We start from the raw sequence: 17,211 nt of genomic DNA on the forward strand, positions 1-17,211 counted from the left end.
TTTGTATATGATTTCTTGGCACCAATATTGGCAGCCGGGTAATTGGGCCGGATCCAATTGCTCCCACTCGTCATTTTCCAGTGGTTCCTCCTAAAAATTTGTCAAACAAAACGGTGTGGCTCTACTCGCTCGTTTCCGGTTCCTCTTCCACGAACGGTTTGAGGAGATTGTAGTGGAGGATACGCCATTTATCAAGCCTTTGAGGTTTACTAACTTTGTAATTAACTTCCGCAGTTCTCTCAAGGACAATGTACGGTCCCTTCCACGGAAGAAAGAATTTTTTTGAATTAGCTTTATGTTTTGAGAAAACCCAAACCTTGTCATCGACTTTTTATGGTTTTCCAAAAACTTTCTTATGAAATTGATCTTTCTGTCGGTTTTCTTCTCTGGTTGAAACCACTTCCTGTACAAAACTCGATTTTTAAGAACAATCTCTGACCACTGTGACCAGTAGGCTACTACTTCAGGTCCATGCTGTATTGCCGGTTCTTTTGGAATTAAGTTAGGGCCCAGAGGCGAGCAGCCACTTTCTGATTCTGTTGGTGCCCAGTACAAAATACGGTTGATTGCATCCTCTTCTTGCTGCAACCGTTCTATATCTGAGTTTGTGCGAGTCCATGTTATAGCGACCCCCTCTACATTTTTGTCATCTATGGTTTCTGTAATAGCGTCAACCATAGCACAACGTTCACGAACCCTTTTTAGGGCTTCCTCGATATCTTGAGGTTCGGGACACTGCCCCGTTACTTGTTCTTTTTTGCCCGGCTCCCATTCAGGCTCTTCTTTTGTCATCCGAGACAACCGCATTGGCATATTTTTTGCCCGCACGATGAACAATTGCGTAATTGAACTCTTGCAAATATTGGAGCATTCTGAACGTCATGCCGTCTGCATTTTGCCTGAATAACCATTTTAAGCTGGCGTGATCTGTACGTATGACAAAACTGAGTCCCCATTTATACTGTTTGAACCATTTCAAAGCCTGAACTACCACCACGGCTTCACTTTTTGTTGTAGAGTACATAGTTTCGGACGTACTCAGGCTCCTACTTGCAAATACTATAGAGTGTTCCACGCCATCAATGAAATTTGAAAGTACTGATCCCAAACTGACGTTGCTTGCATCTGTGTCAGTGATAAAGGGGCAGTCATACCGAGGGAACTCAGTCGCTCGAATAACATTTGACAACAGGGAGTCCACTCAAATCAAGCGTTTTTCTTTGTTATTTCAGGTAAAGGACGAGCAATTTGTGCAAAGTCTTTCACAAACCGCCGATTTTAATTGAAAAATCCAACGAATGACCGCACTTGTTTAACGGTTTTTGGTTTTGACCATTCTCTGACAGCAGCAACCTTTTGAAGGTTTGGTCGAGCTCCATCTTTTTCGATAACATGACTGAATTATACAACATGTTGCTGAAGAAGTCTGCATTTCTTAGGCTTCAGTTTTAAGTTTGCTGCTCGCAACAGTTTGAATAAAGCTTCAATGTGTTTGAAGTGTTCTTCATCAGTCGAATCTTACGCCAAAGCATCATCAAGAACAATTAGAACCCATTTACAGAGGTGATCTTTGAACAGATTGTTCATAAACCGTTGAAAGGTCACTGAGGCATTAGATAGACCAAAAAGCTTTTTAATGTATTCATGCAGCCAACCATCAGGTGTGACGAAAGCTTTTTTCTGTCTATCCTCTGATGCAACCAGTACCTGCCAGTAGCCACTTGTTAAATCGAGAGAAGAAAAATATTTGCTCCCCTCAAAGCATCGAAACTCTGATCTTTTTTTTGGTATAGGAAAGGCGTCTTTCACGGTAACATCGTTAAGGTCGCGGTAGTCTACGCAGATTCTCCAACTACCATCATTTTTCTTCTGAAGCACAATAGGAGCGCTGTAGGGGTTCGATTAAGGCTGAATAACTCCCTTCTCCAGCACGCTCTTAAGTTCTTCTTGGATAATAGGTATCTTGGCCGGTGAAATACAGTGCGGAGGTTTTTTGTTAGGTGGGGTCTCACCTGTGTCAATTTGATGCTGAACTATGTCGGTGCATCCAAGTTCAATGTTTTTCAACGCAAATACATCCCGATATTCTTGCACCAGTATTCTCAGCCGATCGAGAATAACACCAGAAACGCACGGCGCAGATAATTCCAAAACTTGATCAAATTCCTGGTCTAGAGTGGGATGATCTTATGTTTTATAGACTGCGTGAGCAACCCAGTTCAAAACCTTGTCATCAGTGCCTGTCTATTCCTCATCTTCGGTTTCACTTAGATAATTGCTTTCTGATTATTTGACCTGGGTTTTTCTAGAGAGTTGCGCTGCCATGAGATAGTCGATTTCCTTGGGACCAGTGCCAGTGACTGCCTGCAGCTGATGATCGTTGACAAGCTTTGTATCTTGCATTGACGGGTCAATTTCAGTTTCGCGACAGTAACAGTAGCTGCCAACTGCAGTCAGAGAAACCATGCGCATTACCAACGCCAAAATTTTTTTTGCTGCCTGTCCAAACTTCATTTGACCTAAAGTCAATTATACAACCATGGCGTTTCATTTCCTTGAGGCCAAGTATCATCTGAGGCTTCAAGTTCTGCAGCACTAGAACGTATATTTCCTCACATATAGAACCCAGTTTTAATTCCAATTTGGCGCGACCAAGAACATCTATGGTCTTTCCATCGGCTGACTCTAAGCGGCCTTTATATGAAAAAATTCTCGCAAAACGATCAAGGTTGAAGAGTGTTTATGTGTGCATTAGATTTGTTGATGCCCCCGTGTCAATCAAGATTTCTGTTATCGAGTCATTCACTATGCTATCAACCACGGCGGCTTCAGAACCTTCATCAAAATCTGCCGAATCAAGATTTTTCTCATCATCGATGGCGGTTGTATTTGTTGCTACGTTTTGGGTTTTGGCCTTTTCGTCGCAAAATTTAACTTTTCTTGCGTCCAAATTTGCATTATCATTGTCTTTTAGTCTATTTTTTTCTAATTCGGCCTGGATAAAGCCTCATTTACGAAAGACTGTGGCCCTCCCGGCCTCTATTAGTTTAAAGGACCGGTCTGTTGTTGGGTTTGGCGCTCAGGACAATCCTTAACAAAATGACCTTGCTGTTCACATCGGAAAAACTGCCTTCCCGCAAATGCTAATCGTCTGCCGAAGCTGTTTTGTTGAGCTGGTCCACCACTGTACTGCGCATTGTTCGGTTTTGAACTGATGAATTGTTGACCGTAACGGCTATCAGGCGGATAAGGATTGTGCAGACGTTTCTTGTCGCTTTCCTGTTTTGATTTATTGTCACTATGTGAGACGTCATATTGCTTCGGAATTACTGACGTCACAAATTTGCTCATCATATCTGACACATTTTTCATAAACTCGGCCTGACTGCTTACTAGTTGATCAATCTTAGCATTGACAGACCCCGAAAGATCCGTTTAATTCTCCGCAGTTGCAAACACTCTTGATGCATTTCTTCTCTGCATCATCTCATTACTCTGAGTATCCCTCTGAGTCTCAACGGGGTTTTCAACAACTGATCTTAGGGACGCTAACCTTCGTCGCTGTCGCATACGAGAAATACGTGCTACAGCATCAAGGCTCAGTGCCCTATTTATAGCAGCCGAGAAGTTTTGGGGATCTTCTCTCAGTAAAACTTCTTGGATTTCAGCGTCGTAGAGTCCATCGATAAACTGTTCCCAATTCATATCGTCTCGGGTTGCAGAATTTGTGTTATGTTTCGCTACCTCCCCGATGGACCGTATTCTCCTTGAAAATTCCTGAATTCCCTCCTTTTCACCTTGAATAAGGTTTTTGAACTCGGCTCGAGCAGTTCGTTGGTTTCTAAATGGCATCACTCGAGGGTCCAAGAATTCAAACATTCGCTCCAGAGTAGGCGCCGGATGCCCATCGTCCTGTTCTCGAAAGTGGTTGGGCATCGAAGTGTATTCGTCAAGGGCCCAGCCTGTGAGGCAAGTTGGGACACAAGCCATTGCCTGTTCTTCATCCCAACGATTCGACTTAACAATGCATACAAAATGTTGTTTCCAATCTACCCAAGTTTTGTATATTGCATTAGGGAAACGATCAGGTTGGCGTGAACCTCGCTCATATAGTCCTTGACCATTCAGTGCGTCCGCAGCTTGAATGGCTGCTTCGACAATTCGTTGTATATCTTCCGCTTGCAACACCATTTTCGTTATGTAATTGCTTAACCACTTAAACTAGTGTGCTCTTCAAAATTTTGCGAATCCACTTCTTGTCTTACTTCACGATCTCGCCGGAGTCTGAGTAGTTCTCTCAGTCTATCAGCTCGGTTTCGGGTTTGAGTTAATTGATTTGTACTCGGCAATTCGGATAGGTGTTCTTCGCTTCTTTGGGCAAGTATTGAATACAGTTTGAGGAAGTATGTAGTACACACTTTGGATTGAGACCCAAACTCTAGAAACTAATCTGTTTTAACCTGTCAGAAGGCCCACCCAGGAGCGCCGCTGTAGAATTTTGTATTTGTGTCGTTAGAAGGCTTCTAGCTGGGGACTGGCTAGCGCCTAAAACTCTATCAAATTTGAAAGCTTCTTCGAAATAAAAGTGAGTCCGTCGGACAATTAAGTATAGACTATTTTCCCCTGTGCTCTCTCACAGCTGTATATAAAGGATATTTGATGCGCGCAATAATTAACTTTTTTTCCAGGTAATGAAATTAAAAATTCACTGAAATGTAGTTATTAAAAAAACCAAGTATATATCGGTTCTTTGCCTCGATGAATTGAAGCTAAGAATTATCCCCAGAATAAGTACTTACGAAGTAAAGAGTTAATGAACACAATCAAATATTCTCCTGTTATCCAAATTTGAGAAACATAAACAACTTACAGCAGTTGGAAGAATCCCCATTCACCTAAGTCAGTGTAATTTAAACTAATCAGAAAGATCGATTAATCGCTTTTTCAACACTTTTTTACCTAGGAAAATTGAACTCACGTGTCAACTTCGTCTCTCCACTATAACTATCCTATTTGACGAATCACTAATTTCAGATTCGCAAATCTCTTCCTGAGCGTTTTTCTTGGGCCTAAGGGTACTCAACCTTATCAGTTTTTTATCAGTAAAACGTAAAGTTTCGTTCCTTTTAGAACATTCTGACCTAACGCCTAAGTGTGATAGTTGGCGTAGAGGGTCAGTCACAAGATGCCACTTACCTTATGTGAATGTTTGATCGAGGTGATCGGAGCTGCGTGTTTAAATCGGTTTGATAATTTCAGAGTATGGCACAATTCATGTTCCATGCTGAACAATATGTGTGCAAATTTCCGCACGCTTGTTTTTACTCTCTCCCAGTAACGGATACACATCCGATTTAAACTATGATACCTTTGTTTCCTATTTAGACTGGAGTAATGTTTATATTTAAATAAAACTGTAACCCTTTCCTTAGATTCATAAAAAAAGAAAAAGAAAACTTAGCTCTTTCTGTCACTTATTCTATTGTAAAATATTTTTAGCGCTAACACTTTGGGATTGAAAGGTAATTTATCTCAACTCCCCACTCTGAACGAGGCCTTGGTAAAATGTTTTGACTTTGGGAAAAGTGTCGTCTTTTTCAAAGGAGTATAAAATATTCGTCCTCCGTCTTCTCTTTCTTTGTTTACTTTAGAGGCCAAAAAAACGGTTTCGGGTACTGGAAAAAGCCCGTTGTTTTTTTTTTCAATGTGTAAAAAATTGTCCTAGGAGTGATCAGTTAAAATTTCATGGTGATGGGAGTTGAGGAAGTAGGCTTTTCAGGACTTGCGGGGGGGGGGGGTGGTGAAATTCTAGACGATTAGTGTGAAGCAATTGAAAACCCTGAAGCCGTACCAGAGAGTAGCAGATCGATATTTCATTCTCTGATAACTCAGTAAAGGAATTAGTGTGCACACCATTTCTTGTTTGCTCAATGAACTTATGCAAATACCAGTAAACTAGCAAATCACCAACTAGCAAATTCACTAAACCTTAATTCCTACTAGCTTTCCTTTACCTAATAACATAGAGTGCCAATGGTTTTCCAATTACATCAGTCTGTTCTCAAATTTCATCTTCGTGGAAAATTTTCACAAGATGCCAGTTTTATTCGACAGAAAAGGCACAATTTTAAACAATTATGCAGTAGGTTTTGCAAACCAAAACTAATTCTTTTTAATAAAAAGACTGGACTTAAATGTGTTGCATTCCAGGAATGCAGAAATTATCATACAAATATTACATCGAGACCACGAGCGTATTAAAGCAGTTAAGCTCGAACGGCTTGTTAAACAATCTTACGATGTCCAGGGAACTCAGCCCATCGTTCGAGAAGTAGTACGTAACTGTGAATGTTGCAATGAACAAATTACCCATCGGCGTTTTACCGGTCCCTTAGTTCATGTTTCTCGCTTTACACTGGATAGATTTTGTTTCGAATTAGGCCTACTTATTAACGAAAGGCCGTTACTGGGAAACAATTGCTTCAAGAATGCCCCTTCGTTAGATCTTACATCTTTTATCCCTAAAACCGTGGACACTATTGATCCCGATTACAATTGCGTGAGCGCTGCACTTAGCACAATTTTGACCGGAAAACCTAATCAAGGCGGAAATTTTGAAGAAATAATTCGTTCTTTACGAAAGGAAGATCCGGTTCGTCACTTATTAATTCGGATGGGCACTGCCCCTCTTATAAATGACCCAGATGATCTTAATTTCGTTACAACAACAGATTTGATAATGTTAGCACGAACCTTTAGAACTAATTTTTGCTTGTTTTATGAGACCGATGAGTTCGAACAAGCCCACTGGGATTGTTACATTGGAAACAAAATGGGTCCAAATAGAAGAGAAATTTATATAAAGGCGGGCATGAGCGGTGGAACAATGCATTGTTTTATTGTTACTCGTGTTAAGCCAAAAAATAAGAGGTAAGTTGTTCAATTTCGATAACATAATTTATTAAACAGGACTAGCACACACATGACAATTATATGAAATACATTAGAGTTAGCTTTTACTCCTTATAGAGACGCTCACTTTGTACTTTCTTTAATGACATTAACGATTGTTGTTCAGCTCTTCCATCTTCTGATAGGTCGCTATCGTAAGTTATTTGATGCTGTCGTTGTTTGTTTTGAGACTGTTGTTGCTCGCTTGGTTGCGGTTGTTGATCGTTCGGTTGATGTTGTTGCTCGTTTTGTTTCGCTGCGAGGGTCTTTTTTCCCTTGTTAGACACTGGAGGTAGCTTTATTGGAACCTTTCCAAGTCGCGCTTTAACAATTTTGTTGTCCATACCGCGAGTGAGCTATAGTTTAAAGCCTAACGAATAAGGGTAAAATGGAGCAAGGCCAATAATAGCAATTAGCAAAGTTCTGTTTTTAATGAAAAAAAAGTAAGGGCAATAAATTGATTTCCTTTATTTGGAGTTTCAGCGGGCTAAGTTTTAAAGTGAATGACCTCGAGGTTTTCCAACTCGAAAAATCTTGGTCTTTTTTGCCTTGCTCTAAATTGCGCCACAGTTTGTGTGTCTCTTATCGGGTGTTCTTTGCCGTGCAAAACACCAATTTTGGTATTGTTGGTCATTTGTGTGCTAATTCGGTCTTGTCTTTGTTAGAACAAGGTATTTGAGTCCTAAGTGTTTGTTTCATTAGCCCTAATTTTAAGAGGAATATTTGTATTTGAGACCTGTCAAAAATGGAACCTATTGATTTTACTCGCAAAAGTTTTGGGTGTGAAAGATAAGTTATGATTAACGAAGGTGTCAATAAACTACGCATGAACTAAATTCTACATAAATTAACCAAGAGTAAAGAACAGAAACACTTTGGTGTTGATCGATGGAAACCTGATTTAATTTTGTCTATGAATTGTTCACAGTTTTGCACTCAAACACTTTGACGCAAAAACTATCTTGTAAATTTTTGGGCGTTTGCTTCGGTTGAGCTGAACTCTCATTGGATTTTTTGCGAAGATTTTTTAATGTATGGTAACTTTTGGAAAATTGACAAATGGAAACTTGACAAATGGTTGGGCATATTTGAGCAGTTTTTTCGAGCTTTATTTCATCTGAAAACAAGCTTTCAACATGCTTTTCAAGATAACAAACTGGTATTTTACTGCCTCAGTGTTGCTTTTTTATTGTTGTTCACTGTCAAAAATTGAAGCATCCAGAAGCGTGAAATCATTAAAATTTTTTTGCTATGCTTTTTTGGATAACAATTGATGAATCAATTGTTTTTATTTTGGTGTTTTCATATTGTATGCAATCTGCAGAAACAGAAAAGAAACGCAATCTCGTACGCCAATTACTTTCGGGCGTTCTTGTCTGACTTTCAAGTTTTACACTTTTGAAAAAAATACATCACTTTTTTCGTCATATCAGTCGTCTCGAATTTTTTTCTGCCATGTTTTTCTACAAAACAAATGGTTGCCTTGGAAAATGCTTATAAGACTAATGTTAGTCTCGTAGGTTTTTATAAGACAAAAGTTTGACTTATAAGAATTTTATAAGTTGAAAGCCTATCTTGCAAGAATCTGTCAGAAAACTTTGTGAAACCATGCCTACTCTTGTAAGATTGTGACAGAATCTTACAAGATCTTGTTATAAGATAAACATCCCCAGCTCACTTGCGTGGCCACTTAATGTCATCCGGGAACTACCTGTTTATCCAGTTTTTGAGGACGAAAATCAAAAGGGTATGACAAAAAAATTGGTCCAACGAAAAATCGATTTAGCAAGTTCTAGTTTTACTGTAACTTCTGTTTTATATTTTTAAAACTTGCACATGCGTATTTTAACTGCGGCTTCGTAACCTCCATTATTATATGACTGGGGCTTCCATTAAGGGCAGATTAACGTTACAAAAATTGCTGGACTATCATTTCCTTGTGTCTTTAAACTGTTCCGTACATTTATTCAAGCATACGTTTGATTTTCTTTTGCACAAAACGCGCCGCCTAATGCACACACATTTTTGTAAAAGCACGTGCACTTTGCTGCATACTAAACACATTATACTGAATCATTATTCTGACTAATAGTTCGGCCTCAGTTAAGGTATTCAATTGTACAAAAATAAATCATCGTCCTTGTAAATTAGCACATTTATTATATGCAGAATCAACGCAATAATTAACAAAAGCTCTACTTTTTGCCAGATTCTGGAAGGAAACCTTTAGAATTATTTTGAAGTAGTTAGAAAAAGCAGCGAAAACGGAGTTAAAAAATGGCAGCAGTAACTGGCGAATGGAAACGTCCTTCGACGACTAGGCGAAACATCAAAGTCGAAAACTTTGACATCTTCGAAAGTGCTGCGCGTTTACGAAGAATCCGAGGCCTCCTAGGAGACGGAACACCGCTTCGTTTAGACGGATTGTTGTTGGTACTCGGAGTAGACAGCAAACACAGCTATGCAATGAGAGAACTAGCAAACTATCTTTTCTTCGGGTTCTTTGATCTGCGCGAAACAGAGTATGAGGCTGAAGGATATGATGACTTCGTGATCGAAGATCTGGTCATACTGATTATGAAAGATGTCGTTCATGTGTACACAAACCCAATCAACTACAGGTAATGGGAACTAACTCAACGGACTTTGTCAACTGTAATATCCAACCCCCCCCCCCCCTCCCCACAGCTTAGTTGGTGCACATTTTTCGCAACCCCCAGACGAAAATCTTGTTATATGACAACTTACGCGATGCGATTATGCCCAAAGCCACTATATGCAATTCGTTCAATAATCCGACTACAAATTAGCAATCACTATTACGCGTATGTTTTAGCATGCTCAAGCGGATAATTTTATCCCATGTTTGGTTTGATAGTTTCATATCAAGTCCTTCGGGCCGCTCAGGCATGGCCATGACCAACACGTATGTTATTATAAACGTATAATAGCGAAATATAATTTGTATTGATTTTTGGGGTCTTTCCCATTATAGCCCCCCCCCCCAGAAAATTATAGCCCCCCAAAAATCAAGCTATCATCAGCCATGTGCAAACCTCCCTCATGTACATGTTGAAATCCACAGCGGTATTCTTGGACATTCCCAGCTGGTTTTTGCAATAGTTGATTGTTGCAACATCAGTGCTCCATGCGTATATGAACAATAAGATTTTGTCAAGTCCCATTCGAGATCCAGCCAACCATGTTCCAGTTCTGATACTGTAATCCACTCGGCATCCCCTGATTTTGCATCGCCATCTATCCCGTCGCGCTAGTTGGTCGTCAGGGCTGCTTAACAGCATCTCATGCCCGTTAGGGCAATGCTTCACTTGAGGGATTATACCATACTCTTGAAGGTTTGCAGGTTTCTACAATTTTCATTAAGTTCACAGGAGCCATTTCGTATTATCTCTGTAGCAGCTGAAATGCGTTTGTGAGAAGTCAACTAAAATCAATTATAATGGGCAAGCCCATGTCATCATCCGGCGGCTCGCCTACAATGATTTCTGATTTTGTGTTAAAAAAGTAGTTATTAATTTCAGTGGCTCGCCTACATCGATTTCCGATTTTGTGTTAAAGAGGTGGTTATGAATTTTCATCTGGGGGGCTATAGGTTACATGCCCACTAAGCTGGGGGGGCTATAATGGGACAAACCCGATTTTTGAACGAAAATATCAAAGTGCATTAGGTATAATGGCATTGGGTGCAATGGCATTGGGTAAAATGGAATTGATTAAATTGTCCTGACACCGCCATATTAATACAATGATTGGATCTTTTCCGTTTGTGCAGCTTAGTAGGTGCATAGTACTTGCGAACCCGAAAGCCACATACCATAGTTTTACCTAGTGATTTATGTAATGGCTCGTATTCTGTAACGGGGGGCGCACAAAGTACGGGGGGGGGGGGGTTCATGATTGCGAGCGTGCCAAATGGGTGTATATTGAGATTGACGAGGAAAGGAGGGGGCTGCAATCACAAATAGGCTGTAAAATAAATATACTGCTATAAATAAACTATAAAATATTGGCTATTCTTCCCGGGGTGCACAAGCCGGAACAATATTGGGATCTTTCCATTATAGCCCCCATGAAATCATACCCCCCTTTATGGCATAATTACCATGATTGGGGGCTATAGGTTATCTGACCACTAATCTGGGGGGTAGAATGGGAAGGACCCCAAAGTTGTCCGCAAAATGCAAATAAGAATGGGGCTGCAAAGCGATGACAATTTTAGACACAACTGCTCAAAGCTCTTGCATTGTTTTGGGCTGCAGTTGACAGGTATTTTGATTTTAAAATACCATGAACAAGACTGTGTTAGGAGATAGCAGTAACTGAAATTTTATGCCGGATCTATTCTGTTTGCCCCCCCCCCCTGCCAAGTGTTTTTGTGTTTTTATGACCCCCAGTTACAAATTTTATGTTGTTATATAGCACGTTACTATGTAAGAAAAAAGAACATGGACTTGGGGGTAATAGAAGATTTATGCTTACTAAGCCGGGGGGGGGGGGAGGGCGAAACAGAATAGATCCCTTGGATCTACTCTTTTCCCCCCGGCTTAGTAAGCATAAATCTTTTATGCCCCCAGTCCACGCTCTATTTTCTTACATAGTAACGTGCTATATAACAACACATAATTTGTAACTGGGGGTCATAAAAACACTGGGCGGGGGGGCAAACAGAATAGATCCGGCATAAAATTTCAGTTACTGCTATCTCCTAACATAGTCTCGTTCAAGGTATTTTAAAATCAAAATACCTGTCAACTGCAACCCAAAACTATGCAAGAGCTTTGAGCACTTGAGTCTAAAATTGTCATCGCTTTTCAGCCGCACTCTTATTTACATTTTGAGGACAATTTTGGGGTCCTTCCCATAGATCTTTTGATTTTTTTGGTAATCATTTTGGCGTACGCGAACCCCACACTATGGCAATACTCCTAACTGTGTTAGTCTTGAAGCCACGGCCTCCGTCGCCTCTGTAAGTTGAGTTGACATTATAACCCCAATACTTGATCAAACTTGTTTGTAATTATGTTTTATTTAACGTTCGATAGCCCTTCCATAGCTGACTACTTGAGCTCTTTGAAAGTCCAGTTGCTCAATCCCACCACTGGCTATAAACTTCCCCTCAACCGTGTATAGTATAATGCCCTCCTTCTTTACCCGGTAAAGCCTAACAGTCCCTACTGTTTCAACATCAGTTGACACCACTCCACCCGGCAAACCAACCCCTTCTTTTATCCCTAGTTTACTCTTTGCAAATTAACTCCTATTCGTTTTTCCAAATCAAGTTCCAGTCCAATCCCCCTTCTCATGTCATCCCCCCTGAGCAACTTATCCCCAGCCAGGGGGGGGGGGGGGTGCAAATGATATGCAACCACTAAGCTGGGGGGGGGGGGCACAAACGGAAAAGATCCTAACATTGATATCTTTGTTGTCATTGAACCTCTATTTATGCTTTTGGTAATACCAGTTTGGTCATACTATTGTTCTATATATCTTACTATTCCTATTAGATCAGAGTTTGTATGTAGGTATTTCGAGCCATACATGGCAGCGTGGCGAGGTCTCCGAGTGTGGTGTCTTTCAGACCAGTTTTACGAGCAAGAAGACCTTGTCGAAGATTTTAAGATCCGCAGCTTCGTTTCTTTGATGTCCCGCTGCACTCGAATTGGTGTCCCATTTAACCATTCGGGCTATTCGGAAGTCTTTGACAAAATGGAAATTGAAAAGTATCCATTAATTCAAGCCTTTGCAAGCGATGAATTCAGTAATAAGGGATTCTTCACCTTGAACTATGACGTATTTGACATTTCGGAGAATCTGCATGGCATTTACTCCGACGTTGACCCCGTACTCTTTTCGTCCAGGGTTCTGAAAGACGTGAAGCAGTTTGAAAATCAATGGAGTGAATTTTTCCAACACATGGAAGAAGCTACGCAAAATCTACCTGCTCTTGATGAGCGAAAAGTGATGGAGCCATTTTCATTTTATTTCAACCATGGAAAACTGGCTTTGACCAACTTTGCAAAAAGCAACAGATCTGAACTGCCGTTTGTGCTGTTCGGATCACATTCAAAAAAATCCAATTTCGAGAAGAGCAGAACTGGCGGACGAGTGGAATCGGTAAGTACAATTGTACCCTTAATTATTTTTTGCCTGGATTGATATCTTGTAAGCTTCTTGCAAGAACCTTGCAAGGAACGAGAGGTCGATTCTTTCATATTTTTGAGACGTTATTGAAATTTTTTTAAATAGCAACTTTGAAAACTTTTACGTACTCGTAAGCTCTTCAGTAATTTGGAGGCGCTAACTGGTCTTGTATAATAAAACTTTAACGGTCCAAAATTTTCCTGCAAGAATTTTCATGTCATACTATAACATAAAAAACGACCAGTCAAATTTGAGTTATCCTTATTTTCTAAATGTTACTTATTTTTGAAAAGTTAAATGATTTGGATCACATAGATTAGCATGTAAATATTTAATTTAACAATTGGTTATAGTAGTCAAATTTACTAAATTAAAAATAAAAGAAAATTGCGAGTGTCTTTTAGATGAGGGGATATATGTATTAGAACCTTAAATACTAGGGTTATAAATATTCTACAAATGCAATATGAAATGCGCTACTAAAGTATTGTGCAATTAAATGTTAAGTACCATTGGGAGAAAGGTCAATTTTGTTCATTATCTTATTAATCTTTCAGGTTACGCTAGGAACAGCTGGACGCACCGGTAAAACAGCCAAACACATGGTTCTCCACGCAATTGCACCAAACTCCCCCCTTCGATGCAGCCGCACGTACTTCTTCGGGTACGACCACGAAGTCACTGTACCATCAACTGGCCAATCAGTGAAGAGCGTTTCATTCTCAATCGACATGCAAGCTCTGAATATTCTGTACCTCATAACAGTTGATTTAGTCAAAGAGGCTATTGAGGTCTACGTGAAAACTTTGAGCGTTCAACAAGCGAAGACCTTTGTTATGCAGAAACTTCCGGACAAGTTGCGAAGAGCTGACATTGGGCTTCCGGGACCCTTTGTTAGCTACCTCACAACTCAGGGTTCCCTGGAATTCTCTCTGAAGGGTTTTGACATTAATGGCATGTCCATAGAATTGAAGGAAAAACAGAGACGGACTTGTTTGAAAAACGCGAGAATAATAGTATACGATGTGCCAAGTATCGAATACAAAGACAAGTACTTGGGGTCCATTGTGTTTTCAGAGACGTTTCTCGATTCCCACTTCGATGCGGTCGAAGACTACAAAATTGACGGTCATCGAAAGACACAAACAAAATCGAACTACTTGATTTTGACAGAAAGGGTACCTGTTTACTTTAATTGGGCAGTTTACAAACAGGACCGACAAATTTCCGCGGAATGTCAAGAATTATGCACAAGAGCTAGTGATGATCCGATTTTTGAGAACCCATTTGGGAAATTATTTGTTCACGATGGGAAAGCTCAAATGACGTCATTTGCCAGGGATAACATAAGGTACAACATAGCTCTGAGCATTTTTGAAAAAGGTTTCATTATCAACTCGGAATTTAACGGCAGCATTGTTATACCCTTCTCAGAAATTTCTAAAATTTCATTTCACGACTCACAAAATGTTTCTAAAAACTCGGTTCTTAGTCTGGAAATAACTTCAGAATTCCGAGTTCAAAAATTGCCACCGACTTTAAACGGTCTGGTTTCTGCAAATGTCATTATTACGTTTCAACCCAGAAGTCAAGAATACTACGGGTTGTATAAATATGCAATAGATTTGTGGTCAACCATGAGCGAGGAAAAGTCGGGAGATCAAAAATGGTTTGAACAGTTTAAAACAATTGACGAAAATTCTGCTTTAAATCATTTCGTTTCAATGAGCAAAACTTCGGCCGTCAAACCGCAAAACGAGTCAGAAAACCTATTTTCAAGTTTCAGTTTTAGCCAGAAGTACCTCGGATCTTTCACAGGTGATGTTCCACGCTTCCTTAGCAACCTTAAAATTAGCTCCAACCAATCAATTATCGCGAAAAGGCATTTACCTTTAATGCTTGGATCGCAATCCACTCAAAATAACGATTTAGAATTAATGAACGTCGAAGTAGCGAACGGTGAAGCGGCGCTTGATCAATGCAAAGTGTGGGTTACAATCGTTGCGGGGTTACCCTGGTCGCATAAAGGTCAATTGGCCGAAAATATTGTAAATATGACGAAAGGGACCTACAAATGGGTTTACATCAAAGCTTTTGACGAAAGCACCGATTTCAATGTTCAAAACATGCAAACTAATTTAACTTCAATAGTTTCAGAATGGAAAGAAGAAAGCAAAAGTAGCGATTCTGGAATTTTGAGATTAATGATCGTACCCCCCAATTGTGTCGAACTTATAAACATAGTACAAGCTATAAATAGCCACCCTGCTAAGAAAATTAGTTCACACCTTGAAATCCAATCGGTTATATACTGTGTCGACCAAACTCGAGCTTACATCAAATTCAATATGACAATGCCAAAATTACTCGATCAATGTTTTCAGGGTCTGGTAAACTGTATAGTTTTCACTGGCGAGCTTCCCAAATTTTCAAATGATAACTCAACATCTCGTCAAGACGGCGAAAAACTTCAGAGTTTGCTCAGAAATGTGAACACAAAAGTTGTTTTTGTGCAAGCACCAAACGGCAATTTTACGAAAACAAACGAAATTGGGGCAATTCTTTCTGAAAACTCATTTCAAGATCCGGCTTTAATCAAGTCCAGGTATTTCCTTTTCCCAAATTGGTATGTCGGAAAATTCAAAACTAGCCCCTCAGAGCCGTTTACATACGAACTACCGCTAACTTTAAAAGCTCCAATGGAAAAGCACAGACTTACAGAGGCGTTCAAATCTTTGACCGCTTTGGAAAACTTATTTTTTGTTCACGGAAAGTTTGAAGTTTGCAGCGAGCCATTCGGAAAAGGAACAATTACAACCTGGGAGGTAAAATTTTGGGTCCCATCAGGCGAACCGCAACTTCAGCAAATCGAAGAACAAAAAATTGAACAGGGAAAAGGCGACGTGAAAACATTCTGTGGAAAATTGTTCATTTACGGTCACCAACTGAAAGAAAAAGTGCTGAAAGAGATTCTAAGAAAATCTGTATCGCCAAAACCGAAGCCAAAACCATTAAGAGATGCAAGTAGCTTAACAGAGGGTGAAAAGAAAATGATTCACAAAAAACGACATTTAGAAAAATTGCCTCCAGGAGTATTTTTCAACGGGACTTACTTCGTGTCAATGGACGGAGAAAAATCATACTGGCATCCTAATTTTGATACTTTTGTTGAAGATTTTCTTAAAACAGCAAATGCACAGATTGATGCTTATAACAAAAAGATTTCACAGCAACGCTACGCTGATTTGTTTGAAGGCTGAAACGGAAATCTCAAATTATTTCAGAAAAATGATTTAAAATTTTGCCAATTCAATTGTAGTCATTCTAATCGCCAATACTAATTTGTAGTAAAAAAAATTCGTTGACCTGTACATTAATTAACGCAAAATACAATTAGTATGAACTTATATCAACTTTTACAATCAAATATCAGCCAGCTTTTAGGAAGGAACATTTGAAATTAAGGGCAAGAGAAAAAATTTGTTCAGAAAAACGACAAATTAATGGTTAAAAAACGACAGATTAAAGTATCATTTAGGAACTAAACTCATTGTACCATCATGTACTCTGCTCACTTTGTTTTTTCTCCGCAGATATTGTCCGAGAAATGCAAGAGTTGACCCGCATTTCTGCCGCTATTTCTAACCGTGAAGGCCTTAGAAAACTCGTTTGCAAAAGATAATTTACCACCCGTACCATTGAAATCGCTTCAAAGTACCCAAAGTCTTCTGAAATTTAATATGTTTCCACAAAAAAAATTCAAAAAGCCTTTGAATAACGGTTAAATAACAGATAAGAAGTTTTTTTGTACTTTCCTGCAGTGTTGTCAAAAGTTTCTGACTTTCATTTTGATCCAGAGCTAATTCAAAAATGCATTCTGAATTTTCTTCTGATTCAGAACTAATTCAAAATTGCACTCTGAATTTTCCTCTGATTCAGAGAAATTCAGAGGACATAGATTCTGAATTTTGCTCTGATTCAGAGAGATTTCAGAATCAATACAGAAACTATTCTGAAAACGTTCTGAATCAGTACTGAAAGTTAATATTATAGTGAAAATGTTCTGATTCAGTTCTGATGCCGCCTGAATGGAAGGTA

The 17,211-nt window shown here is 39.5% G+C and overlaps 1 protein-coding gene across 1 annotated transcript; it reads left to right on the forward strand.

Annotated features, from left to right (window-relative positions):
• The first annotated feature begins 8,994 nt into the window (after positions 1 to 8,994).
• On the forward strand, positions 8,995 to 16,520 carry LOC142341740 (dynein axonemal assembly factor 9-like). Its single transcript, XM_075392917.1, has 3 exons — positions 8,995 to 9,572; positions 12,495 to 13,086; positions 13,671 to 16,520. Exons 1-3 carry the CDS (start codon positions 9,229 to 9,231, stop codon positions 16,371 to 16,373), a joined length of 3,639 nt encoding a protein of 1,212 aa, XP_075249032.1. The 5' UTR covers positions 8,995 to 9,228; the 3' UTR covers positions 16,374 to 16,520.
• The last annotated feature ends 691 nt before the right edge of the window (positions 16,521 to 17,211 follow it).

Source organism: Convolutriloba macropyga, chromosome 1 (assembly GCF_964194025.1).
Source record: "Convolutriloba macropyga chromosome 1, txConMacr16.3, whole genome shotgun sequence".
Taxonomy (NCBI): domain Eukaryota; kingdom Metazoa; phylum Xenacoelomorpha; order Acoela; family Convolutidae; genus Convolutriloba; species Convolutriloba macropyga.

Bases quoted from the DNA above. Each gene is read 5' to 3' on its own strand.
- LOC142341740 (XM_075392917.1), top strand. From the start codon at position 9,229: ATGGCAGCAGTAACTGGCGAATGGAAACGTCCTTCGACGACTAGGCGA. The intron at 9,573-12,494 runs GTAATGGGAACT...GTTTGTATGTAG, and splicing joins ACAAACCCAATCAACTACAG to GTATTTCGAGCCATACATGG. The intron at 13,087-13,670 runs GTAAGTACAATT...TTAATCTTTCAG, and splicing joins CTGGCGGACGAGTGGAATCG to GTTACGCTAGGAACAGCTGG.